Below are 24,953 nucleotides of genomic sequence, written 5' to 3'. Positions count from 1 at the left end.
ATTGGAGAGGGATAGGAACAGATGAGTTAGGAAGGCGTTTAACTGGAGTAAGGGGAAATATGAGGCTATCAGGCAAAAAGTTGGAAGCATAAATTAGGAACAGATGTTCTCAGGGAAATGTATGGAAGAAATGTGGCAAATGTTTAGGCGATATTTGCGTGGAGTTCTGCATAGGTACATTCCAATGACACAGAGAAAGTATGGTAGGGTACAGGAACCGTGCTGTACAAAGTCTGTTGTAAATCAGAGTAAGGAGGTGGGAGGAGGGGAGGAAGAAGTACAAGGTGACAGGTGAAACCAGGAGAGGGGGAAAGGTGAAGTAAAGAGCTGAGAAGTTGATTGGTGAAAGAGATAAAAGGATGGAGAAGGGGGAATCTGATAGGAGAGGACAGAAGACCATGGAAGAAAGGGAGAGGAGCACGATAGGGTGGTGATGGGCAAGTAAGGAGATAAGGTGAGAGAGGGAAATGGGATTGGGGAATGGTGAATGGAGGGGTGGGGGGGTGGCCATTACCAGAAGTTTGAGAAATCGACGTTCATGCCATCAGGTTGGAAGCTATCCAGACGGAATATAAGGTGTTGCTCTTCCAATCCAGGTGTGTCCTCATCCTGGCAACAGAGGAGGTGATGTACCGTCACGTCGGAATGGGAATGTGAAGTAGAATTGAAATGAATGGCCACCAGGAGATCTCGCTTTTTCTGGCGGACGGTGCAAAGGTTCTTTGTGGAGTGGTCTCCCAATCTATATCGGGTCTCACCGATATCTGAGAGATCATCTTATTTCCATTGGGAACACCATTATAATCTTACTATTTTATTTCAGTTTTATAATGGATACAGTGGCACGATGAATCAATTACTGGAGAAAGAACTGGACACATGAGCCCAATATGGATCAGTATTTCTGTTTAAAAAAAGTGGCATCACTGAACAGCACAACCAAAGGCAACGTCCTTCAAACAGTTCATGAAACTACTTGTATCACTACTTTTACATCTTTTTCTTTCAGATACAATTCAGCCGCTATTGGAGCCTGTGATCTGCATTTTGATGGTGTGTTTCTGGGCAGATGCAGTGATCTGGTGCTTTGCTGCCTCTGAGGGAGTTTGGTGAGGTTTCGAACAGATTGTGTGGCCTGGAGGCCAAGAAACCTGGAGATGGGGCATGAGTGAGCCCATGATTGACTCCATTTCTTGCCGATCTGATTGATTAAATCACAGAGGAAGATTGACATCTCTGAGGTGAGTGCAGAAGGCAAGCGAGTGTTCAACACCGTCTACCAGCTTCTGGTTTGCTGCTGCCGGAGGAGGATGTCCACATGTGACAATTTCTCTCTCCCTCTCTTCCTCTCACTCACTGCTCTCAAAGGAAGGTGTTTACATCTGACAGTCTCTCTCTCCCTCTCTTCCTCTTGCTCACTGCTCTCAAAGGAAGGTGTTTACATCTGACAGTCTCTCTCTCCCTCTCTTCCTCTTGCTCACTGCTCCCAAAGGAAGGTCCCTGCATTCGAATGATTTCTCTTTCTGTCAATGCATTTGGAGGATGTGGTGTATGTTCCCTCGTCTTACTCTTTCTGAAGTCCACAGCCTGTTCTTTGGTCGTACTGACATTGAGTACAATGCTACAGAGGCAGAAGACCACAAACATCAAACTCAGTGGCCACTTTATTTATTGAGATACAGCGCGGAACAGGCCCTTCTGGCCTTTTGAGACACGCTAACCAATAATCCCCCGATTTAATCCTAGCCTAATCGTGAGTCAATTTACAATGACCAATTAATCTACCAACCAGTAAGTCTCTGGACTGTGGGGTGGAAACCGAAACACCCAGAGGGAACCCCCACATTCACGGCGAGAACTTACAAACTCCTTACAGGCAGCGACAGGAACTGAACCTGAGTCGCTGTACTGTAAAGCGTTACGCTAATCACTACACTACCGTGCCTCCCTGAGATACCTAATAAAGTGGCCACTGAGTGTATTCTTTTTAGCCTCTTACCTTTGAAGAATAAGTTCCTGTCCAGTACAGTTGGGTTACTTGGATTTTATGTTCCTGAAACTTCTTGCCACAGGGCATTAAAAATATGAAGATAAAGATTAGATATTTGGATTAATGAGTCGGTGTTCAGGTAAAGTGGCCACTGGGTGTACATTAAAGACACCAAAATCTACATAGGGATTTCAAGTTCATGGTTCAGTAACCAGATCTGGGGGTAAGGTGAGCCTGGCTGAGATACTGAAGTGTGGGTTTGTGAACTGTAGTTTGATGGATCAATGGACTCTTTGCTACTCGCATTGTGTTGGGGGGTGGTGGTCGATGCTTCTGGTGGTGCGAGTTGAGGGGAGGAGGAGGGTCGATGCTTTTGCAAAAGGAGTTTGCGGGGTTTGGTGGCTTCGATGTTTCTATCATTCTATGGGGTTTCCTTGTTTTGTGGATGTCTGTGAAGAGTAAAAATTTCACGTTGTATACCGTATACATTCTCCAATATTAAATGAACCTTTGAACAGTTCAGATGGTGGACCATATTTGATAACTTGTCTATGATGTCTAAGCCCATCATTAAAATGACAGAATCCATGTATGCCAGCACAAGTAGTGCATGTGACCTCGATTTCAATGTTTAAGAGTTTTTTGGATAGGTACGTGGATGGCAGGGGTATGGAGGTCTATGGGCCTGGTGCAAGTCAACATCAGTATGCAGTTTAAATAGTTTGCCATTGTCCAGATGGGCCGAAGGGCCTGTTTTTATGCTGTACTTTTCTATGAATCTATCTAAGAAGAAAAAACAGCATCTGTTGTAGGAAAGCAGCATCCGTCAACAGAGTTCCTCACCACCCAGGACATGATCTCTTCTCATTGCTGCCATCGGGTAGAAGGTACAAGAGACTCAGGACTTCCACCACCACGTTCAAGAACAGTTACTGCCACTCAATCATCAGGTTCTTGAATAAAAGGGGATAACTACACTCACTTGCCCCATCATCAGGATGTTCTCACAATCAACGATCTCACATTAAGGACTCTTTATCTCATAATCCCATTTTCTCATTAATTATTGCTATTTATTTATATTTGCATTTGCACAGTTTGTTTTCTTCTGCACTCTGGTTGATCTTTCATTGATCCCGTTATAGTTACTATCCTGTAGATTTACTGACTATCCCCACAGGAAAACGAGTCTCAGGTTGTGTATGGTGACATATATGAGCTTTGATAATAAATTTTACTTTGAACTTTCAACTGTAAAAAGGAGCTTAAATCAGACGAATTGCACAGAATCAATATATTTTACCGATGGCCGGAGGAATTCTCAGCAGCTTGGGTCTGGTTTACCAAACTTTTACCTTACAATGAAGGTGATTCGGAATTGTCAGCCTTTTGAAGGTCATTTCAATTCTGGATAGTTTTATTTGTTGAGAACATAACTCACACCCACTGACATAAAGCCGGGTAAGAACTCCAAAGGGCTGATGAGACTGATCCAAATGTACAAAAGTCGTCAGCGAGTGTGAATTTCAATCGGGACTTTAATTGCCCTTAATTTAAGGGTAGTTTACTCTTTCAATCTGGTGGAAGTGGTACAACTGTGAATTTTGAGATACAGCCTCTCTTGCTTCTTTTCCAGAATCTGCGTACTCTGTCACCATGAGTTTTGGGGAACCGCTGACAACTTTGTTGGTTGTTTTATTGAGCGTCCTGCTTCTGGTGAGATTCTTTCGGAACAACCAGCGGCAGAAAGGCAGGCTTCCCCCGGGTCCTCCTGCCCTCCCGATCGTCGGCAACCTGTTCCAACTGGATTTCAAAGCACCCCACAAATCCCTCATCAAGGTAGAGGCAACGGCTGAATGTTTAAATTACACACAGAGTGATGCACCATCAATAACTCTAGGAGACTAGAAGTGAACAATAGGCTTTTATTAACAGCGAAAAGGGAGCACGACATCTCGGAGACTGAGGGAGGAGAAGTGCCCCAATCGCCTTCATACGGGGGTCTGTGGGAGGAGCCACAGGAGCAGTCAGCAGAGGGGCGTGTCCAGATAGATATACATAGTTTACCACACAGAGATAAAAATTTTTAAAAAGTTCCCCCACTTGACCAACACATACAGAATGCTGGTGGAATGCAGCAGACCAGGCAGCATGTATAGGAAGAAGTACAGTCGACGTTTTGGGCCGAGACCCTTCGTCATGACTAACTAATATATAATATATATGGCCCGAACCGTCGACTGTAACTTCTTCCTATAGATGCTGCCTGGCCTGCTGCGTTCCACCAGCATTTTGTGTGTGTTGCTTGAATTTCCCGTGTCCCCCACTTGAGGCAGCTTTCTTTGACAAAATCACCGAAGCAGCCATACTAAAGTTGCGTAAGGGCTGATTTTTTTCTGTAAATCACGGTATCAAATTACTAGACCCTTGTTATTATCCCTTTTTTGGAACCATTTATTAATATTTTGTAAGAGTAATTGCACTGCTTCCGCAAACCAACAATTTTTTTCGGCATTATGTCCACGATGATACACCTGATCCTGATTCTGAAATCGCAACGTTCAAAACTGCTGGTGATAGTTTACAGGCAGGATTCCTGTTCTCTTCTGACGGCAGGTCCGAAACGACACCCAAAACTGTTAGGAAATTTCTTCCCCCTCCGCCATCAGATTTCCGAATGGTTCCTCACTATCAGCTGTCTTTCTGCACTATTGATTTATTTATTTAGATATTTTAGTGTAATATCGCAGCGAGCATTCGTTCCATGACAGACGAGAAAAGCTCCTTTAACTCAACAGCCATTTCTATTGCGACAAGCAGAGAAAAAAACACCGAGTGGGTGCTATGACCCGGGCAGAAAACCTCCTCAGTCATATACAAACGGGGGAGGTCATTATTACACACCCCGGTTACAGTCAGTGTGACCCCCTACCGTAATGCCATGGAAGCATTTTGAAACAAGAACAATAAATAGTGCTGACCACCAGGAAAGACTGGATGGACTGTTGACCAAACCCACCCACCCCACGCTACTATATATATATCATATATATCTAATATATATGTTATTTATTGATTGATTTAAATGAAGTGTGGAATAGGCCTCTATGGCCCTTTGAGCCATGCTGCCCAGCAATCCCCCAACTTAACGCTAGCCTAATCATGGGACAATTAACCCACCAACTGGTACGTCTTTGGACTGTGGGAGGAAACTGGAGCACCCAGAGGAAACCGACATGGTCACAGGGAGAACTCACAAACTCCTTACAGACAGTAACAGCAGGAATTGAACACAGATCACCTGTACTGTAGATCATTGCTCTAACCACTCTGCTACCCTATAGATTCAACATTACATATAATATTTATATGTAATCTATATTATTATAATAATATGTTTATGTCTTTCTGTAACATAGTAAATTTATTGTACTAGACTACAGTCGTCAAACAACAAATTTCACGACATGTCAGTGATAATAAACTTGTTTTTGAGGTGCAGAAGACTTCAAAGTTCAAAGTCCGGGTTTCGTGTCCATGGACTCACTTTAGTTCTGAGTGCTGTTTGCTTGCATTTCTTGTTCACACAATTTGATTTCCTTTTTCCCTCTCTGCATGTGTTTGTTGGATTTTTTAAAGTGAGTTCTTTTCTGTTTCTTGTTCTGTGGCTGCCTGTAAGGAGACAAATCTCAAAGTTGTATAATGTCTATATACTTTGATAAATGTACTTCGAACTTTGGAAACCCCAATGAATTTCTAGCCCATTGCTTTAACCACTTGAATAAAGGAGCAAAGTTTCCACACAGAGGGTGGTGAGTGAAGGTGAACGAGCTGCCACAGGAAGTGGTTGAAACAGGTACAATTTGAGAAGCATTTGGATAGATACATGGAGGGGTGGAGCTTGTGTCAAATGCAGGAAATTGAGACCATCAGGGTGGGCACCATGGATGGATGCCCACAAAATGGGCTGAAAGGCCTCTGTCTGCACCATATTGTGCGATGACTTTTATACTTATTGTTAGCCTGTGCCCATCAGGAAGTAATCAAGACTTGTTTTCAGAAGTTCAGGCTATAAACTCTGGAACTGACCATCAGTACGAGGTTTTATTATCACTGACATACGCTGTGAAATTGGTTGTGGCAGCAGTACAGTGCACAAAATAAAAATCGCTCACTCAGTCGTTATGTGCCATGTCCTATGACGTGGATAGGACATGACTATGATTATTGTTGGTAAATTTTTCTACAGAAGTTGTTTGCCATTGCCTTCTTCTGGGCAGTGATCCCCCAGCCATTATCATAGAAACATAGAAAACCTCCAGCACAATACGTGCCCTTTGGCCCACAAAGCTGTGCCGAACATGTCTCTACCTTAGAACTATCTAGGCTTTAGCCATAGCCCTCTATTTTTCTTGTTTGTAATTTATTTTTATTGCAGTTCATCATCAAACAAACATTTCCATAAGATGTATTTCAGACATTGTACATATATATCATATAATCATATATGTCACAAATCTCCAGATAGTATTTATCTGAGGTATACACTTATAGAAAAGAGTGGAAAGAAAAAAACAAGCAAAAGGAAAAAACTATGTACAAGTAAGGAATGATCTTTGTTTTTTACAAGATATTCATTGATTTGTGAGAATAAAGTCAGGCCTATGAGGCATTATGTAGTTAAACCATTTTTCCCCAGTATGAATCAAATTGTTCCAGCTTATGATTAACAGATGCTGTTATCTTCTCCATTTTGTAAATGTCCATTGTAATTTCCATCCATGCATTTAAAGTTGGGCTCTCCTTTGATAACCATTTCCTAGTAAGAGTCTTTTTACCGGCCACTAACAGTATATTCATTAAATATTTATCTCTCTTCAACCATTCTTGAGGTATATATTCAAAATATATGGTCTTACTCTCTAAGGGTATTTCACAGTTAAAGATGTCTTGTAGGGCATTGTGTATCACCATCCAATAGTTTTTGATAACAGGGCGGTCCCAAAAAATATGATAATTATTTGCATTTTGATTTCCACAATTTCTCCAGCAAACAGGGAGGTTACTATCATAATGGGATTTCTGAGGTGGTGTAATAAAATATCTTATCAAGTTCTTCCATCCGAACTCCCTCCATTTCTGTGAACTGGTACACTTCCATTGATACCTCCGTATTATTGTCCATTCTTCCTCAGATAATTATCCCTCCTAACCATCCTGGAGTCTCTTAAAAGAACTTATTGTATCCACCTCCACCACCGCCGCCGGCAGCCCATTCCACACACTCACCACTCTCTGCGTAAAACAAAAAGCTTACCCCTGACATCTCTTCTGTACCTACTTCCAAGCACCTTAAAACTCTTGTGCTAACCATTTCAGCCCTGGGGAAAAGCCTCTGACTATCCACATGATCAATGCCTCTCATCATCTTGTACACCTCCATCAGGTCACCTCTCATCCTCCGTCACTCCAAGGAGAAAAGGTCAAGTTCACTCAACCTATTCTCATAAGGCATGGTCCCCAATCCAGGCAACATCCTTGTAAGTCTCCTCTGCACCCTTTCTATAGTTTCCACATCCTTCCTGTAGTGAGGCAACCAGAACTGAGCACTGTACTCCAAGTGGGGTCTGACCAGGGTCCTATATAGCTGTAACATTACCCCTCGGCTCTGAAACTCGGTCCCATGATTGATGAAGGCCAATGCACCATATGCCTTCTTAACCACAGAGTCAACCTGCATAGCATATTTGAGTCTCCTATAGACTTGGACCCCAAGATCCCTCTGATCCTCCACACTGCCAAAAGTCTTACCATTAATGTTATATTCTGCCATCATATTTGACCTACCAAAATGAACCACCTCACACTTATCTGGGTTGAACTCCATCTGCCACTTCTCAGTCCAGTTTTGCATCTTATCATTGTCCCATTGAAACCTCTGACAGCCCTCCACACTATCCACAACACCTCCAACCTTTGTGTCTTCAGCAACTTTACTAACCCATCCCTCCACTTCCTCTTCCAGGTCATTTATAAAAATCACAAAGGGTAGGGTTCCCAGAACAGATCCCTGAGGCACACCACTGGTCACCGGCCTCCATGCATAATATGACCCGCCTACAACCACTCTTTGCCTTCTGTGGGTTAGCCAGTTCTGGATCCACAGAACAATGTCCATTTGGATCCCATGCCTCCTTATCTTCTCAATAAGCAGTTACAGTACATCTACGGCTCTACCTTCCTCAATCTGTTTAGTCACATCCTCAGAAAATTTAATCAGGCTCGTAAGGCACGAACTGCCTTTGATAAAGCCATGCTGACTATTCCTAATCATATTATGCCTCTCCAAATGTTCACAAATCCTGCCTCTCAGGATCTTCTCCATCAACTTACCAACCATTGAGGTAAGACTCACTGGCCTATAATTTCCTGGGGTATCCCTACTCCCTTTCTTGAATAAGGGAACAACATCCGCAACCGTCCAATCCTCCGGAACCTCTCCCTACCTCATTGATGATGCAAAGATCATTGCCAGAGACTCAGCAATCTCCTCCCTCGCTTCCCACAGTAGCCTGGGGTACATCTCGTCCGGTCCTGGTGACTTATCCAACTTGATGCTTTCTAAAAGGTCCAGCACATCCTCTTCCTTAATATCTGCATGCTTAAGCTTTTCAGTCGGCTGTAAGTCATCCCTACAGTCACCAAGATCAATACTCTTCAGAGATTGTCTGCCTGGTGTCACATAACCAGGACTTGTGATGTGCACCAGCTGCTCATACGACCATCCACCACTTGCTCACATGGCTTCATTTGACCCTGATCCGGGGGGTAGGGTCTGGCAGCCAAGCAGGTGCTACAACTTGCCCAAGGGTGACCTGCAGGCTAGTGGAAGGAAGGAGAGCCTTATACCTCCTTTGGTAGAGACGTATCTGCACACCACCACCCAAAAAGTACTATAGGTTACAAAAAAAAATAGTGGCAAGGAGGAAGAGTGGGACGGTGTTCTTGGACAGTACAGAAGTCTGATGGATTCCTGAATCACTGAGTGTGGAACTTCATGCTCTTGTACCTCATCCCTGATGGTAGTAATGAGAAGGGGGCATATCCCAGATGGGGAGAGTCCTTAATGATAGACACTGCCTTCCTGAGGTATTAACTGTTGAAGATGTCCTCCAAGGTGGGAAAGCCAGTGCCCATGATGATAGTTATGAGAGGAGGGTATGTTCAAGATGGTGAGGGTTCTTAATGATGGATGCTGCCTTCCTGAGATATCAGTTTTTGAGGATGTTAATGTCTGCTCCGAGTGGCACAGAACTTTTGTCATCAGTTCTAATAGTTCCAGTAGTTCAGTGGGTAGCTCTGCATCACTTTGAGATACAAGAGCTTGCAGATGCTTGTATCTAGAGGATCTCAGTGGGTCACAGAGTGTCTGCAGAGGGAACTGGACAATGAATGTTTCAAATCGAGAACCTTCATGTGGACTGTCCATTTCCTTCACAGATACTACCTGACCTACTGATTTCCTCCAGCATTTGTTCATTCTCTCCAAGAATGTGTGAGTTTCCTCAGGGTGCTCCATTTCCCTCCCACACACATTCCAAAGGCGTACGGGTTAGTAAGTTGTGAACATGCTATGTTGGTGCCAGAAGCATGGTAACAGTTGTGATTTGCCCCCAGCACTGCACTGGTCAGATTTCATATGAATTTATTCAACCCATGTACATCAAAACACTAAGTGAAATGCATCATTTACATTAACAACCATCACAATCTATGGATTTGTTGGAGACATCCCACGAGTCTCACCACACATTCACACACCAATTAGGGTTGGACGTTGACACAAGCAACACATTTTGCTGTTTTGATGTTTCAATGTACAATACGGTGCAAAAGCTTTAGACACATACTGTACGTATGGCTAGGGTCCCTAAGACTTCTGCACAGTACTGTAGTGATTTTATGTATTGCACTGCAGCCGCAAAAAGAGAAGAAATTTCATGACATAGGTGTGTGATGATAACCTGGTTCTGTTATGGGTCTCAGTTCTGGACTGAGAGTGGGAAAGGGGAGTCACAGTTGGGAAAAGGGGAAGGAAGAGGGGATGGTGTGGGAAGCACCAGAGGAACATTCTATAATGATCATAAACCAATTGTTTGGAATCAGATTACCTTGCCTGGGGTCTCAAGGGTGGATGCATCTGCACCCATGCCACCCTTCGCCCCTGGCACTCCTTCTCTGCCACCCGTCGCAGGGTACAAACTCTCTCTCCACTCCACATTGACAAAAACAGTATTGTGCCTAGGCATCTTGTTCCCCTAAAGGAATATAGTATGGGTCTTATCTCTCCTCTAGCTAAATTGATTGATGAACATCGTATGGAGTATAAAATGTTATATAACAATATACATTCCTGTATCCCCACAGCTGAGTGAGCAGTATGGCCCCGTGTTCACCTTCTGGTTCGGCAGTTTCCCTGCGGTGGTGGTGTGTGGTGCCGAAGCGATGAGAGAGGCCCTGATTGGCCACGGGTATGACTTCAGCGGCCGATATCTCATACCCGCCATCAAAAAAGTCTCAGACGGCTATGGTAAGAGAATTTTTAATTTAACTCGAGTTATTTTGTTGCTGCCTCCGCTCTCTTGAAATCTGAATATTTTTGTTATTTATACATTTGGGGCTGTTAATGCTGCTGAAGGAGATGGCGCTTGCTGGTCGTTCTTAGTTATAATTTTAATTTATTATTTAGAAATAAACAGGGACTTTGGGCTCAAGGAGCTGCACCACCCAGATACTGGGAAAATCACAGGACAATTTACTATGACCAATTAATAAGGTTGTAGAAATGTATAGCACAAAACAGGCCCTTCGGCCCTTCTTGTCAATACCATCACATTTAAACTGCCTATTCCCATGGATTTGCACCCGGACCATAGCCCTCAGTAACCCTACCACACATGTACCTATCCAAAGTTCTCTTAAATGTTGAAATTGACCTTGCACGCACCACTTGCGCTGACAGCTCATTCCACACTCTTCTGACCCTCTGACTAAAGAGGTTTCCTTTCATGTTCACCTTAAACTTTTCACCTTTCACCCTTAACCAATGACATGTAATTGTAGTCCCACCCAATCTCAGGTGAAAAGCCCACTTGCATTTTTTTTTTATCTCTATCCCTCATTATTTTATATATCTCTATTAAATCTCCTCTCAATCTTCTACTTTTCAAAAGAATAATTCCTAACCTATTGAATCTTTCCATATAACTCTGGTCCTCCAGTTCTGGCAACATTCTGGCTTGTAATTTTCTCTATACTTGTTCAATCGTATTTATATCTTTAATGCAGGTAGGAAACCAAAACTGTACACAGTACTCCATGTTAGGCCTCACTGACATCTTATCCAACTTGAACATAACGTCCCATCCCATCTCCTGTACTCAATACTTTGATGCTTTTTTCACAACCCTCTCGACATTTGCCACCATTTCAGATGAATTCTCAGCTCCCTCTGTTCTACTAACCTACTATTCCATATGTCTTCGGACTGTGGGAGAAAACCAGAGCACCAGGTGGAAACCCAAGCCATTGAGAAGATAGCGCTGAGTATCCTGTACGCTGATGTTACCTCCACGATGCTGCCTGAGAAGAGTGTTCCAGGATTTAGAACGTGACAATGAACGTGGGTATCGCGGCTGAGATACCTCTCTACCAAAGGAGGTGTAAGGGATGGGAGCCATGGGAGCAGGTGGTGGATGGTCGTATGAGCAGCTGGTGCAGATCACAAGTCCTGGTTATGGGGGACATCCGGTAAGATGGCGATTGTTTAGCTGCTCCGAACTTTTGTTCCGTTACTGTCGCTATCTTTGCACTAAATGTCTCCATTTTTTAAACCTTAGTTAGGAATTATTTCGGTATCTCTTACTTGCCTGTGAATATATCTAACTTACAATGTCTAGCAAGAGTTCTAAATCCGGGAGAAAAGAAGCTATGACCCCGTCGGACGAGACGATGGTTGCGCTTGGAAAGCTCCGAGACGAAATCTTAAAGGAATTTAAAACCACTTTCAAACAGTTAGAAGACAAACTGGATCGGATCAACGATAAAGTGGACAAACATGCTGAACAATTATCTCGCATCGATTCGACTTCTGAAGATTTAGAAAGTCGTGTTCGATACTTGGAGACTCTCTGTTCCAGCTTAGAGGAAAAATCTAACAAACTTCTTTCCAAAATGGTGGATCTCGAAAATCGCAATAGACGCTGTAATATCAGAATTCTGGGATTGCCAGAGGCAACCGAAAAGGGATCAACCGTGAAGTTTTTCGCCGAGTTTCTCTGTGAGTTATTCGGGAAAGATTTGCTTCCGAAGCCGCCCGAGCTCGAACGGGCACACAGAGTTTACGTTCCCCCCGGAATTCTGGGCTCCCGCCCGTGCCCAGTAATCTTGTGTTTCCATCAATACCAGGTAAAACACAGTCTGATCGTAGAGGTGCGTCGCAGCGGGTCTCTTCCTTTCAAGGATACAACCATTCGCTTTGTGGAAGATTTTGCACCCCAGACCTTAAAGATGCGCGCTGAGTATAAAGGCGCAATGAAAGTGCTTTTTGATTGTGGTTTCAAACCTTCCCTTCGTAACCCTGCCGATCTACGAATCAAGCTTAATACCGGGAAATACAAGTGGTTCAAATCAGCGAAGGAAGCTGAAGCGTTTGTGGCAAGTCTTCCGGCTATCCAGTCATCTTCGGAATCTGATCAGACCTCCTAAAATGGTGGATAAGTACTCCTCGTAGTAAAATTACTTTCTCTGGACTCGGAATTCACTTGAATCACTCAGACATTATTCATTGAAACTTTAAGGGCTGTTGACAATCTCTCCCGGGATTTGGTGTGTGTGTAATCTATTTTTATTCTTGTATAACTTTACCTACAGAGTTCTACAACTAACTCTAACTTGTTTTGGAGGTTCGAAGTCTTTAGTGAAGGCCTCCCTGTTTGTTGGTTCAAAGTTCAACTGCTGATTTATTTTTCCTTTGTTTTAAATATTTATTTATTTTATCTTTTTCTTTTCTTCACCCTTTTTTTCTAATCTCTGAATTTTTTTCTCCCTTCTCTGTAAATGGTTGATAAATACTCGTCTTGAATGTATAATTTTCCCCTTCCTCTTCTTTTTTCTTTTTCCTTCTTACCTTTTTTTTCCCTTTCTCTTACTTTATTCTTCTATAATTTTTCGCGGGTAGGTTAGTTTTGGTTTTCTTCCGATTTTCTCTGTATTAAGTTTTATATTTCTGCAGAAGGTGTTCTAATCTGTAGTTATGTTTTCTAGTGCATAAACTAGTTATTATTTGCTATAGTATTTATACAGAACTGTTGTTAATGACACAGATCTGGAAGTTGTATTTGGGTTAATTTTTTTGCTAGAGCTAGCTACTTGTTTTGGTAGCCGTCTAGTTTTGGGTTGTGTGGGTGGGGTGAGTTTTCCAGTTCCAACATCTCTTTATTGCTTAGGACATGTTTATATTTTGACCTTACGAATCTATGTTTACATCTCTGCTCCCAGACTGTTATTGTACTGCTTGACTTTTTATATGCCTGCTGCCTTTTATGCATTAGTAATTGATAATGGTTAGTGCACTTAAATTTGTGAGCTGGAATGTAAAGGGATTGAACCACCCTGTTAAAAGGAGGAAGGTATTCTCACATATTAAACAACTCAAAGCTGACATTGCTTTCCTCCAAGAAACTCATATTCGTTGTTTTGATAACTCCCGGCTTCTGTCAAAGTGGGCGGGTCAGCATTTTCATTCATCCTTTGCCGCTAAAGCTAGGGGAGTTTCCATTCTTATTAACTCAAGTATTCCTTTTGAACTCCATAATAAAATATCTGATACAAATGGCCATTTTATTATTGTTTCTGGTAAACTATATAACACTAAAGTTGCACTAGCAAACCTGTATGCCCCCAACTTTGATGATGTTAACTTTTTTGAACAGTTTTTTTCCTCACTACCAGACTTAAACTCATACTCTCTTATACTGGGTGGTGACTTCAACTGTTGGTTGGATCCTAAACTGGACCGATCGTCCTCTGTTACCAGATCACCTACTAAATCTGCCTTAGCTATTCAATCGTTTCTCTCTAATTTTGGTATCTCTGATATATGGCGTTTCCTCCATCCTACGGAGAGAGATTATTCTTTTTTCTCACATGTTCACCATACCTTCACTAGAATTGACTATTTCTTACTCAATAACCAACTTATCCCATTTGCCCACTCTTGTGACTATCAGAGTATACTGATTTCTGACCATGCCCCAATTACCCTCTCTCTGAACTTTCCTGGTCTCCCTCAGAGGAACAAACACTGGCGGTTCGATCCAACTTTATTATCGGATGATGATTTCGTAAAATTTATTAAGGATCAGATAACCTTTTATTTTAACATTAATACATCACCTGAAGTGCCATCCCAGATTGTCTGGGATGCCGTGAAAGCATATCTGAGGGGTCAAATAATCTCTTACACAGCAAATCTCAATAGAAGATCCCGTGCAGATCGAGCAGACCTCATTAACCAGATTAAAGATTTGGATCAAATATATGCCCAAACTAAGAACCCTGAATTATACAAGAAGCGCGTTGAACTCCAAACTAAATTTAACCTTCTGTCCACTCAACCTGTCGAACGCCAACTTCTCGAAAGCAAGAGCTGCTTTTACATTCATGGGGATAAGTCTGGTAAATTCCTAGCCAATCAGCTGAGGCGTTCCAAAGCCAAACAACATATCACAAAGATCCGGAAGGAGAACGGAGACTTTACATCGGATCATTTAGAAATTAATGACGCATTTAAAAATTTTTATTCTCGGCTTTATTCCTCTGAATCTCTGAATGACAATATCTCTGTGGATCAATTTTTACAGAATCTGAATATCCCCTCACTTTCATCTGATTTCAAAGCCAAACTCAATGCGCCTATATCACCAAAAGAAATATCTTTTGCAATTTCTGCACTGTCCTCAGGGATATCTCCTGGACCTGATGGGTTCCCTGTGGAATTTTATAAATCATTCTCTTCACTTCTTTCTCCTCAGTTACTTTCAGTATTATCTGACTCATTTAATTACGGCAAATTGCCACCCTCTTTCAATGAGGCATCTATTATTCTTCTTTTAAAAAAGGGCAAAGACCCAACAGAATGTTCCTCGTACAGGCCGATCTCTCTGCTCAATGTTGATGTAAAGATCTTAGCTAAAGTGTTGGCTCAAAGATTAGAAACCGTTATTCCCTCCATTATCTCTGATGACCAAACAGGCTTTATTAAAAACCGTCTCCCTTTTTTTAACATTCAGCGTCTATTTAATATTTTGTACTCAGTTCCAACTGGGACTCCTGAATGTGTTATCTCCCTTGATGCGGAGAAAGCATTTGATCGTATAGAGTGAAACTACCTTTTTGCAGTCTTAGAAAAATTTGACCTCGGCCAAAGTTTCATCTCTTGGATCCAATTGCTGTACCTGTGTCCTACTGCTTCTGTTCTAACTAATTTTCAGAAATCCCAAGTATTTAATCTCAAACGTGGCACCCGTCAGGGATGACCCTTAAGTCCCTTTCTCTTTGATTTGGCTATAGAACCTCTGGCGATAGCATTTCGAAATTGTCCTGAATTGACCGGGATTTGGAGAGGGAGTGTTGAGCATAAAGTTTCTCTCTATGCTGATGACTTATTACTCTTTCTCTCAAATCCGTCTACATCCTTACCTCTAATGTTTTCACTTCTTGACCAGTTTAGCCAGATCTCTGGCTATAAACTCAGCTTACATAAGAGTGAACTTTTCCCAATTAATAAAGAAGCACAAGAACTAATATTTCGTGATCTCCCTTTTAAAGTAGTCCATAATCAATTTACTTATCTTGGAATTACAGTCACAAGGAAGTTTAAAGATCTCTTTCGTGAAAACTTTGTCAATCTTTCATATGCTATAAAACAGAGTCTGGTACAATGGTCACCTCTATCTATGTCCTTGGTAGGTCGTATTAATGTTGTTAAAATGTATGTTCTCCCCAAATTTTTATACTTATTTCAATCTATCCCAATTTTTATTCCTACATCTTTTTTTGATTCCTCAGACTCTATTATTTTGTCATATCTGTGGCAGAATAAGCACTCTAGAATTAATAAAATCCACCTCCAAAAATCTAAAAAAGAGGGTGGCATGGCTTTACCTAACTTTTGCTTATATTGCTGGGCAGCTAATATACGTTGTGCTGCCTTCTGGTCTTTCTTCCACAGTCAACCCGAGTGCCCTAACTGGGTGGCAATGGAGTTGAGCTCCACTAAAGAATTATCTACATCTGCACTTCTTGGCTCTGCACTCCCTAGCAGTCTGCCCAGATCAATAGCTAATCCTCTTGTTAGACACACTTTGCTTATATGGGCTCAGTTCAGGAAATGCTATGGTTTCCAGGGGTTTTCCGTTTCTAGCCCTGTCGCACATAATCACCTTTTTTTACCTACTACGTACGATTCAGCATTCCATGTTTGGTATAGGAAGGGCATTAGACATTTTGAAGATCTCTTCATTGATAATCGCTTCGCTTCGTTTCAGCAGCTCTCCGTTAAGTTCAACCTGCCTAACGCTCACTTTTTCAGATATCTCCAAATCCGACACTTTACTGCTCCTTTAATTCCTAACTTTCCTGAAATGCCTGCAAAAAATGCTATGGACCTATTTCTTTCCATTAATCCACTAGGTAAAGGTTTAATCTCAATTATCCGAGATAAACGAGCAGCCTTACGACGGGCCCCTGTGGATAAAATTAAAATGGCCTGGGAGCAGGATTTAAATATCTCCTTATCCGAGGAGAGCTGGGACTCAGTTCTCAAATCGGTTAACTCAACCTCCCTTTGTGATCGCCATTGCCTCTTACAGTTTAAGATTGTTCATAGAGCCCATATGTCTAAATCTAAACTATCTCGATTCTACCCTGGCATTAGTCCGCTCTGTGATAAATGCAAGAGGGGCGTGGCCTCCCTCATCCATATGTACTGGTTCTGTCCTAGCTTGGAGAAATTCTGGAAAGATGTCTTCACTACATTATCGGGTATTCTGAATCAGCACCTAGAACCTAACCCCTTAATTGCTCTGTTCGGTTTTTGGGGCGAGACAGATTTATGTCTGGGTCCGACCAAATGCCGAATACTATCCTTTGCCTCTCTCCTGGTGAGACGCTTGATCCTCCTTAGATGGAGAGATGTTGCCCCTCCCACTCATGCGCAATGGCTTAACGACATTATGGCCTGCTTGGACCTCGAAAAAATTCATTATTCAGTTCTTAATTCGGATCTAAAGCTCCATAAGGTCTGGGGACCTTTTATCGAGTACTTTCATAACCTTCCTCTTGACTAGGGTTTTTTTTCTCTTCTTTTCGGTCCCTTGCTTTCAGCTCCCTTTTTTTTCTGGTAGTAGGCATTATTATCCTCTGTTGCTAAGTGTATTCACAGTCTGGGAGTTTGACTGTCTGGACTTATACTCTTTATACTGTGTGGTGGTTGGTCTGGAGTTGTTGTTTTTTTCTTGTGTTTTGGGGCTTGGGGAGGACACTAAGCTCACTTGTCTTTAATTTAGGTGCTTTTTTGTTAAATTCTCTTCCTTTGTAGCATATTGTTATTGTATGCTTAATCTTGCACTGTATTAATGCTCCTCATTGGGATTTGGGGTTTTTAATTTTGTAAAATGTTTTGAAAAACTAATAAAAAAATTAAAAAAAAAAGTCCTGGTTATGGAACCACTGACACCAGGCACACAATGTCTGAAAAATATTGATCATTGCTGGGGTCACCAATCTTGTAAAGACACTGTCCAGAAGAAGGCAGTGACAATAGTTCTGCAGAAAAATTCGCCAAGAACAATTATGGTGAAGGGACCATGCTTGCTTATATCATATAACATGTCACATAATGAAGATGTTGATGAAGAAATACTGATATATATCCAAGGATTTGTGCAATTATGGTAGGACACTAGGGAGTGTGGTGGAACAGAAGGACCTCAGATTCAGATTCGTCATGTAAAAATTGAAGCATACCGTGAAAGGCGTAATTGGTGTTAACAGCCAGTACACTCAAGGATGAGCTGGGGATAGCCTCAACATGTTCTGACACCAGCATAACATGCCCACAATGTTCAGCAGAACAACAAAACTAGACACCAGCAAAATCTGCCCTAGGAGTACAGAGTCCTGATGAAGAACCTCAGCCCAAAATGTCTACCGTTTATTCCTTTCCTTAGATGCTGCCTGACCTGCTTAGTTCCCTCAGCATATTATGTGCGTGTGTGTGTTGCACTGGATTTCCAGGTTTGCAGATTTTGTCCAGGAATACAAGTACATAGTTTGTTGAAAGCTGCATCACAGATGGACAAGGAAGTCAACAATTTCAAAGTTAAATCGATTCTGGAGAAGATGTTGCCAACCTGTAGTGACTGAGGAAATCGAGGATCCACTTGGTGGAGTTTCTTCACCAACATCTGACGGTATTTGTAATAGTTGCGTCTAGTATCTACATGAAGTGCTGCCCCAAAGACAAAGATCAAAGTTAATTTACTATCAACGTACATACATGTCACCATATACAACCTTCAAATTAATTTTCTTGTTGGCATACTCAATAAAAAATCTATAGAACAATAACCATAACAGAACCAATGAAAGACTGCACCAACTTGAGTGTCCAACCTGAGTGCAGAAGACAACAAACTGTGCTAATACAAAAATAAAGAAATGATATTAATAAATAAATAAGGAATATTGAGAAAATGAAATGAAGAGTCCTTGACAGTGAGTCCATCGGTTGTGGGAAAATGTCAGTGATGGGGCAAGTGAAGTTGAATGAAGTTGCCCTCTTGGTTCAAGAGCCTGATGGATGACAGATTGTAACTGTTCCTGAACCTGGTGGTGTGAGTCCTGATGCTCACACACTGGCCTTCATCAGTCAGGTCATTGAGTATAGGAGTTGGGATATTGTAATGAGCTGGGTTGATCAGACCCATAAGACCCTAACAATTCGAATGTCCAGGAGATGTGGTAATAAGCACACAAGCACAATGAAGTAACTTAAACCTTAAAATTATCATAAAATAGAAAGCACAAATAAACTAGAATTTATAATAAGTAATAAGTCACGAAGATTCCATGAAGATTTCAGGGCTCACAATTCTTAGTCACCACAGATATTATATCACAGGTGTAAAAGTTGTTAGGTTGGGCACACTTGGAGGACAGTGTACGGTTTTGGTCACCTTGTTATAGGAAAGACATGTTTCAACAGGAAAGAGAGTAGAGAATCGTTATGGGATATGGCCAAGACTAGAGGGCTTAAGTATGGGGAGAGAGTAACCAGGCCAGGTTTTATTCTTTGGAACATTGGAGAATGAGAGGAGACCCCATGGAACAGAGAACAAAATGTTCAAAATTGTGAGAGGCACAAAGAGTGGACAGTAGAGGACTTTTCTCCAGGGAAGGGGAGCTAAAAGATATGGGTTAAAGGTTTAGAGTGGGAAGGCAGGGGAGAGAGAGATTTAAAAAGGTTCTAAGGGCAACCTCTTCATGCAGAGTATGTGGAATGAGTTCCCTGTGAACATGGTTGAGGCAGGGTCAGTAGTATCATCTAAGAAACACTTGGATAGATCATGGACATTGGGGCCTGGGGGACATGGGTCAAATGCAAGAAATTGGGACTAGCCGTGTGGACAATGTGGTCAGCATGGACTGTTTAGGCCAAATGGCCTGTATCCATAATGCTCTACAACACTTAAGTGAGGGCAGTGTGTGACTTCAGTGGTTCAAAGGTTCAATTTAATATCAGAGAATGTATACAGCATACAACCTGAAACTCTTTCTCTTCACAGACACCCACAAAACAGAAAAAAAAATCTCGAAGAATGAATGATAGAAAAACATTAAAACCTCAAAGCCCCCCTTCCCTCACTTGCTTTAGCAAAATTATCAACCCCACAGCACTCACCTCACCAGCAAGAGGCCGGTTGAAACTGTGACAATGTTAAATCTTCAACTACTGTCCATTTTAAATGTATTGTCTATAACTGCAAGATCCTGCTGGACTTTAAGAACTTAAAATGGTGCAGGTCTGCCCCATCAGTGAGTTGCTGGTTGGTGGAGAAACTGAAGGAGCTGGACTTACTGCAGATTGTGACGCTGCTTGCATCAGAGAGTCTTTGGAGGAGTTGGTGAGTGAAGGAGGTGTGCAGTGATCGCAAGGCCCTTTCGGACATTGTTAATGTGAAATGCTGCAAGTCCGATTCACTGATTTACTGGGAGACAGCAGGGGCAGATGGCAGAGCAGCTGCATGGCCTCGGTCATAGTGAGGACTAGGCCTCAAGCCGCAGTGTCACCTGCTTTACAGCTGCTCGCAGAGAGGCGTTGAGCTGGTGGGGGAGAGGGGAGCAGTTTGGAGCGGTTACCAGGCTGGGTCGGTGCTGCCCCCAATGTTCAATTCCATTTTTATGTATTCATTTATTGAGATTACAGTGTGGAATGGGCCCTTCCAGACTTTGAGCTGAGCCACCAGCAATCCCCTGATTTAATCATGGGTCAATTTACACTGACCAATTTACCTATCTACAGGTACGTCTTTGGACTGAAGAAGGAAACCAGAGGACCCAGAGGAAACCCACACAGTCACAGAGAGAATGTACAAACTCTTTACAGGCAGTGGCAGGAATTCAATCTGGGTTGCCTCTATTGTAAATCGTTGTGTTAACCATTATGCTACTGTGCTGTCCCATAATTAGACCATGAGGCATGGGAGCAGAATTGGGCCATTTGGCTCAACAAGTCTGTTCCACCATTCCATCATGGCTGATTTATTATCCCTCTCAACTACATTCTGCTGCCTTCTCTCCATGGCCTTTGACTAATCAGCCTCCACTTTAAATATACCCAAGAACCTGGCATCCTCAGTCACCAGTGGCAATAAATTCCACAGATTCACCACGCTCTGGCTAAAGAAAATCCTCCTCATCTCTGTTCTAAATAGATGATCCTCTATTCTGAGGCTCCATCTCTGGTCCTAGACTCTCCAACCGTAGGAAACATCCTCTCCAAATCCACGCTGACTTGGCCTTTCAATATTCGGTAGGTTTCAATGAGACCATAAGATATAGGAGCAGAATCAGGCTGTTCAGCCCATCGAGTCTGCACTGTCATTCCTTCATGACGGATTTGTTATCCCTTTGAATCCCATTATGGCCTTCTCACCATAACCTTTGGTATCCTAACTAATCAAGAACCTATTAACCTCTGCTTTACAACATAAGAATGTTTATGACAAAAACAGGCTGTTTGGGCCAACAAAGCTTGCCAAATTCCTATTCACATGGTGTGCTGAAATAACTATCAAGTTTAGGTTTGGAAGTCTCTAAGGTACAACTCTCAGCTATTACTAGGTAGTTTGTTCCATGTGCCCACAACTCACTGTAAAGGAATGCTTCATGATGTTTGTCTGAAATCTCCATTTAACCAGTCTCCACAAATTATCCTGTGTCCTCATTGATGGATTAATTTTGAAGTGGCAGCTGGACTGCTGTCCACCTTACTTATACCCTGAGAAATAATGAACAATTCTGTCATGTCTCCTCTCATTCTATGTCTACTAAGATGAAAAAGATTTAATTCTTTCAATCTTTCTGAATAGCTCATACCCTGCAGAGCTGGAAAGAGTCTTGTTGTCCTTCTCTGATCTATCTCCAGTGCCTTTACATCCCTCACAAAATATGGAGACCAAAACTGTGTACAGCACTCAAGGTGCGGCCTCACAAACACCTTATACAGCTTAATGAGAACCTCCCTAGACGCAAACTCCACTGAGCGCATTGTATCGCCCAACAATCTATTAGCCTTCCTAATCACTTCTATGCATTGTCCAGATGTTGATCGTGATGAGTCTACCAGGACGTCCAAAACCTTCTCATACAGTGCACTTTTTAACTCAAGAATCCCCGTTGTATATTTATATCTAGTATTTCTACCTCCTATATGTAATACAAGGGGTGATTGATAGGTTTGTGGCCTAAGAAAGGAGTCAATTTCAGAAATCTAGCTCATGTATATTTCAACATAGTCCCCTCCTGCATTTACACACTTAGTCCAGTGGTCGTGGAGCATACGGATCCCTTCTTTGTTGAAGTCGGCGTCTTGGACCTCCAGAAAGTGGGCCACAGCAGGTGTGATTGATAAGTTTGTGGCCTAAGGTAGAAGGAGATGAGTTATTAACTTCAAACTTCCTGCATAATCACTCAAAGAGTTGAACTGCATGTGCATGTAATGAGAGCTGTATAACTCATCTCCTTCTAATGCAGGCCACAAACTTATCAATCACCCCTCGTATTTTACATTTACTTACATTAAACTTCATCTGCTATTTATCTGCCCAAGTCTGGTATTGATTCTGTTGCCCGAATGTTATCAGTCCATCTCCCCCATTTTACGTCATCTGTAAACTTTATCAATTTATTTGTTATGTGCTAATCCATATCATTTTTGCAAATTAAATCAGCAGCGGCCCCCCAAAACTGCTCCCTGCTGAACCCCACTATTAACATCTTCTAGGTGTGAAAATGATCCTCTCACCTTAACTTGTTTTCTGTTTTACAGCCAATTCTGCACCCATTCACACACCTTACCCTGAATCCCTACTTCTTGTAATTTGATTATTAACCTCTCCTGCGGTACCTTGTCAAAAGTCTTCTGAAAGTCCAAATAAATTATATCTGCCACTCTATTATTATCAAAATTTTAATTGCTTCCTCATAGAACTTCAGCATATTAGTAAAACATGATTTCACCTTTCTCAACCCATGCTGGTTGTCTGCTAACATGCTTGTTCTTATCAGCTACTTTTCCACCTCATTCCTTATTACTGTTTCCATTATCTTACCTGTGATGCACAATAAGTTTACTGGGGTCTATAGATTTATAGTTACTAGGGTCAGTATGGTCACCCTTCTTGTATACTGGGACAACGTTAACCCATTTCCAGTCCTTAGGGATTTCACCAGTCTTCACTGACTTTTGAAAAATACATGTTAGGGGTTTGTATATAGAATCACAGACCCCTTTAAGTTCCATTGGATATATGTTGGCTGGCCCTGGAGAATTATTAACTTTCAGTCTTTTCAGCTGAAGCATGACCTCACTTTCTAAGATTTCTAAGTCACTTAAAACAAGCTTATTTTTCTCTGTACTTACTGGCATGTTGCTAACATCTTTGTGGGTGAGTACTTTAGCAAAATATGTGCAAAGAGTATCCACTATGTCCTTCTCTGCATAATTTATCACCCTATTGGTATTCTTAATACACTTCACTTCCTCCTTGACTTTTCTTTTACTATTAAAGTATTGAAAAAATCCCTTGGGGTCAATTGTAGCATTACCAGCAATATCCTTCTCAACCTGCCTTTTGGCAATTCGAATTGCCCTCTTGACCATAGCTCTCATGTTTTCAAATCCCCTTTGATTAACTTCATTACTATTTTTTCTGTATTCTTTATATAGCTGTCTTTTCTTCAATAATTTTATGTATATCTTTAATTATCCATATAGTTGATCTATTGTTTTTATTGCTTCTTGGGTAGGAACATTTCCTACACTGTGTGTATTACCTTTTTAAATCAACCCCATTGTTTCTCAACTGACTCAATGTCAAGCAGTTCCTTCCAGTTACCTTCTGAAGTTTTTGCCGCATCTGCACAAACTTTGCCTTTCTGAAATTCAATTTAATGGTTTTGGATTTTACTGATATATATATTTACACAAAGCATCAACACTAATAATATTATGATTGCTTGTTCCTAAAAGCTCAACGACTTCCGTGTTCAAAATTCTATCATGATTGTTGCAGAATATCAAATCTAGACAGGCCTTCCTCCTTGTTAGTGCAGTTACACATTGGGTCAAAAACAATCATTATAACTCAATTAATTCACATTCCTCTAATTCTTGAGTCACTGGGTTCTCCCACTCAATACTTGGGAAATTAAAGTCACCCATAACTATAATATCACCCTCATAACTTGCTTTTCCAATATTCTGATAGTTGTTTATTAAAATCACTATCAGCACAAGAGGGTCTATAAAATACAGTCAATGTTATTCCTTTATCCTTATAGCTTTCAATTGTAAGAGAAAGGTAGTGCAGTCAGATGTGACCAGAATGAACATTAAATTCCCCTGAATGTTATTGCTATTGCTTTGCTTTGGAAATTAAAGAAGATAAGCTCAGTTTATTAAAGAAGAAAGACGCGTAGCAAGAAAAATATAGCTCCTCCTCATTTAACGAACAACACTTTTGATGACATAATTTCTGGTTGATCTGCCACCCTTCAAGAATACGCTAACGTTTTCATTTCTTTGTTCCCTGGCTTAAAGCCACATTCAGCTGACCATGCTGCAATACTGGTTTCTCCAGATAAATCAACACATTCTCCATGGTTTGGCCTTGCACCTTATGTATAGTCATAGCAAAGCATGACTGTATCGGGAGCTGGCTCCACTGAAGAGAGACATCTTCCCCTTCTGATAAACTGAGTGTAATTCTTGGGATTGTGACAGTGTCATTTTTGAATGCACCAATGTTTATCTTTGCTACGATGAGATTGTCATGCAGTTCTTCCACCATCATTCGCGTTCCTTTGCAAAGCCTTGGTGGATCCAAGTTCCTTATTGAAATGATGGGAGATCCCCTCTTCAATTCCAGTTTATGTGGAAGCAATCCAGAGAGTTCGACTGAATCAAGGAATTCTGTTGGAAAATAAGTGGTGTTAGCTCCTTCACTTATGGCATTGAAGGAACAGTATTCTTTCATGATTCCAGGGAAGTGTCTAATGCATGTGAAGTTTATTTTTCACATCATTTCATTGAGAGGAACCAAGATAGAATTCCTCG

General features: G+C 41.6%; 2 protein-coding genes across 9 annotated transcripts in view; one reads left to right on the top strand and one right to left on the bottom strand.

Moving 5' to 3' along the window:
• Nucleotides 1-24,953, bottom strand: part of LOC140737355 (cytochrome P450 2C39-like) — a 120,894-nt gene that overhangs the window by 72,384 nt on the left and 23,557 nt on the right. For 5 of the 6 annotated variants that reach the window (XM_073063807.1, XM_073063806.1, XM_073063810.1 and 2 more), the window contains one exon: nt 18,466-18,563. The exons of the other annotated variant lie outside the window; for it this stretch is intronic. In XM_073063807.1, the coding sequence (XP_072919908.1) occupies nt 18,466-18,563 (98 nt within the window). Of the gene's footprint in view, nt 1-18,465; nt 18,564-24,953 lie in introns of those variants that run through there. 6 annotated transcript variants of the gene reach the window in all.
• LOC140737366 (cytochrome P450 2C38-like) overlaps nt 1-24,953 on the top strand; it is a 163,390-nt gene that overhangs the window by 121,737 nt on the left and 16,700 nt on the right. For 2 of the 3 annotated variants that reach the window (XM_073063826.1, XM_073063825.1), the window contains exons 1-2: nt 3,533-3,829; nt 10,418-10,580. In XM_073063826.1, the coding sequence (XP_072919927.1) occupies nt 3,647-3,829; nt 10,418-10,580 (346 nt within the window). In that variant the 5' untranslated portion in view covers nt 3,533-3,646. Of the gene's footprint in view, nt 1-3,532; nt 3,830-10,417; nt 10,581-24,953 lie in introns of those variants that run through there. The other variant, XM_073063827.1, reaches the window with a different exon arrangement.

The sequence above is a fragment of the Hemitrygon akajei genome, chromosome 12 (genome assembly GCF_048418815.1).
Source record: "Hemitrygon akajei chromosome 12, sHemAka1.3, whole genome shotgun sequence".
NCBI lineage: Eukaryota > Metazoa > Chordata > Chondrichthyes > Myliobatiformes > Dasyatidae > Hemitrygon > Hemitrygon akajei.
Note: the sequence above shows the minus strand (reverse complement) of the source record. Positions and strands in the feature narration are given on the sequence as shown.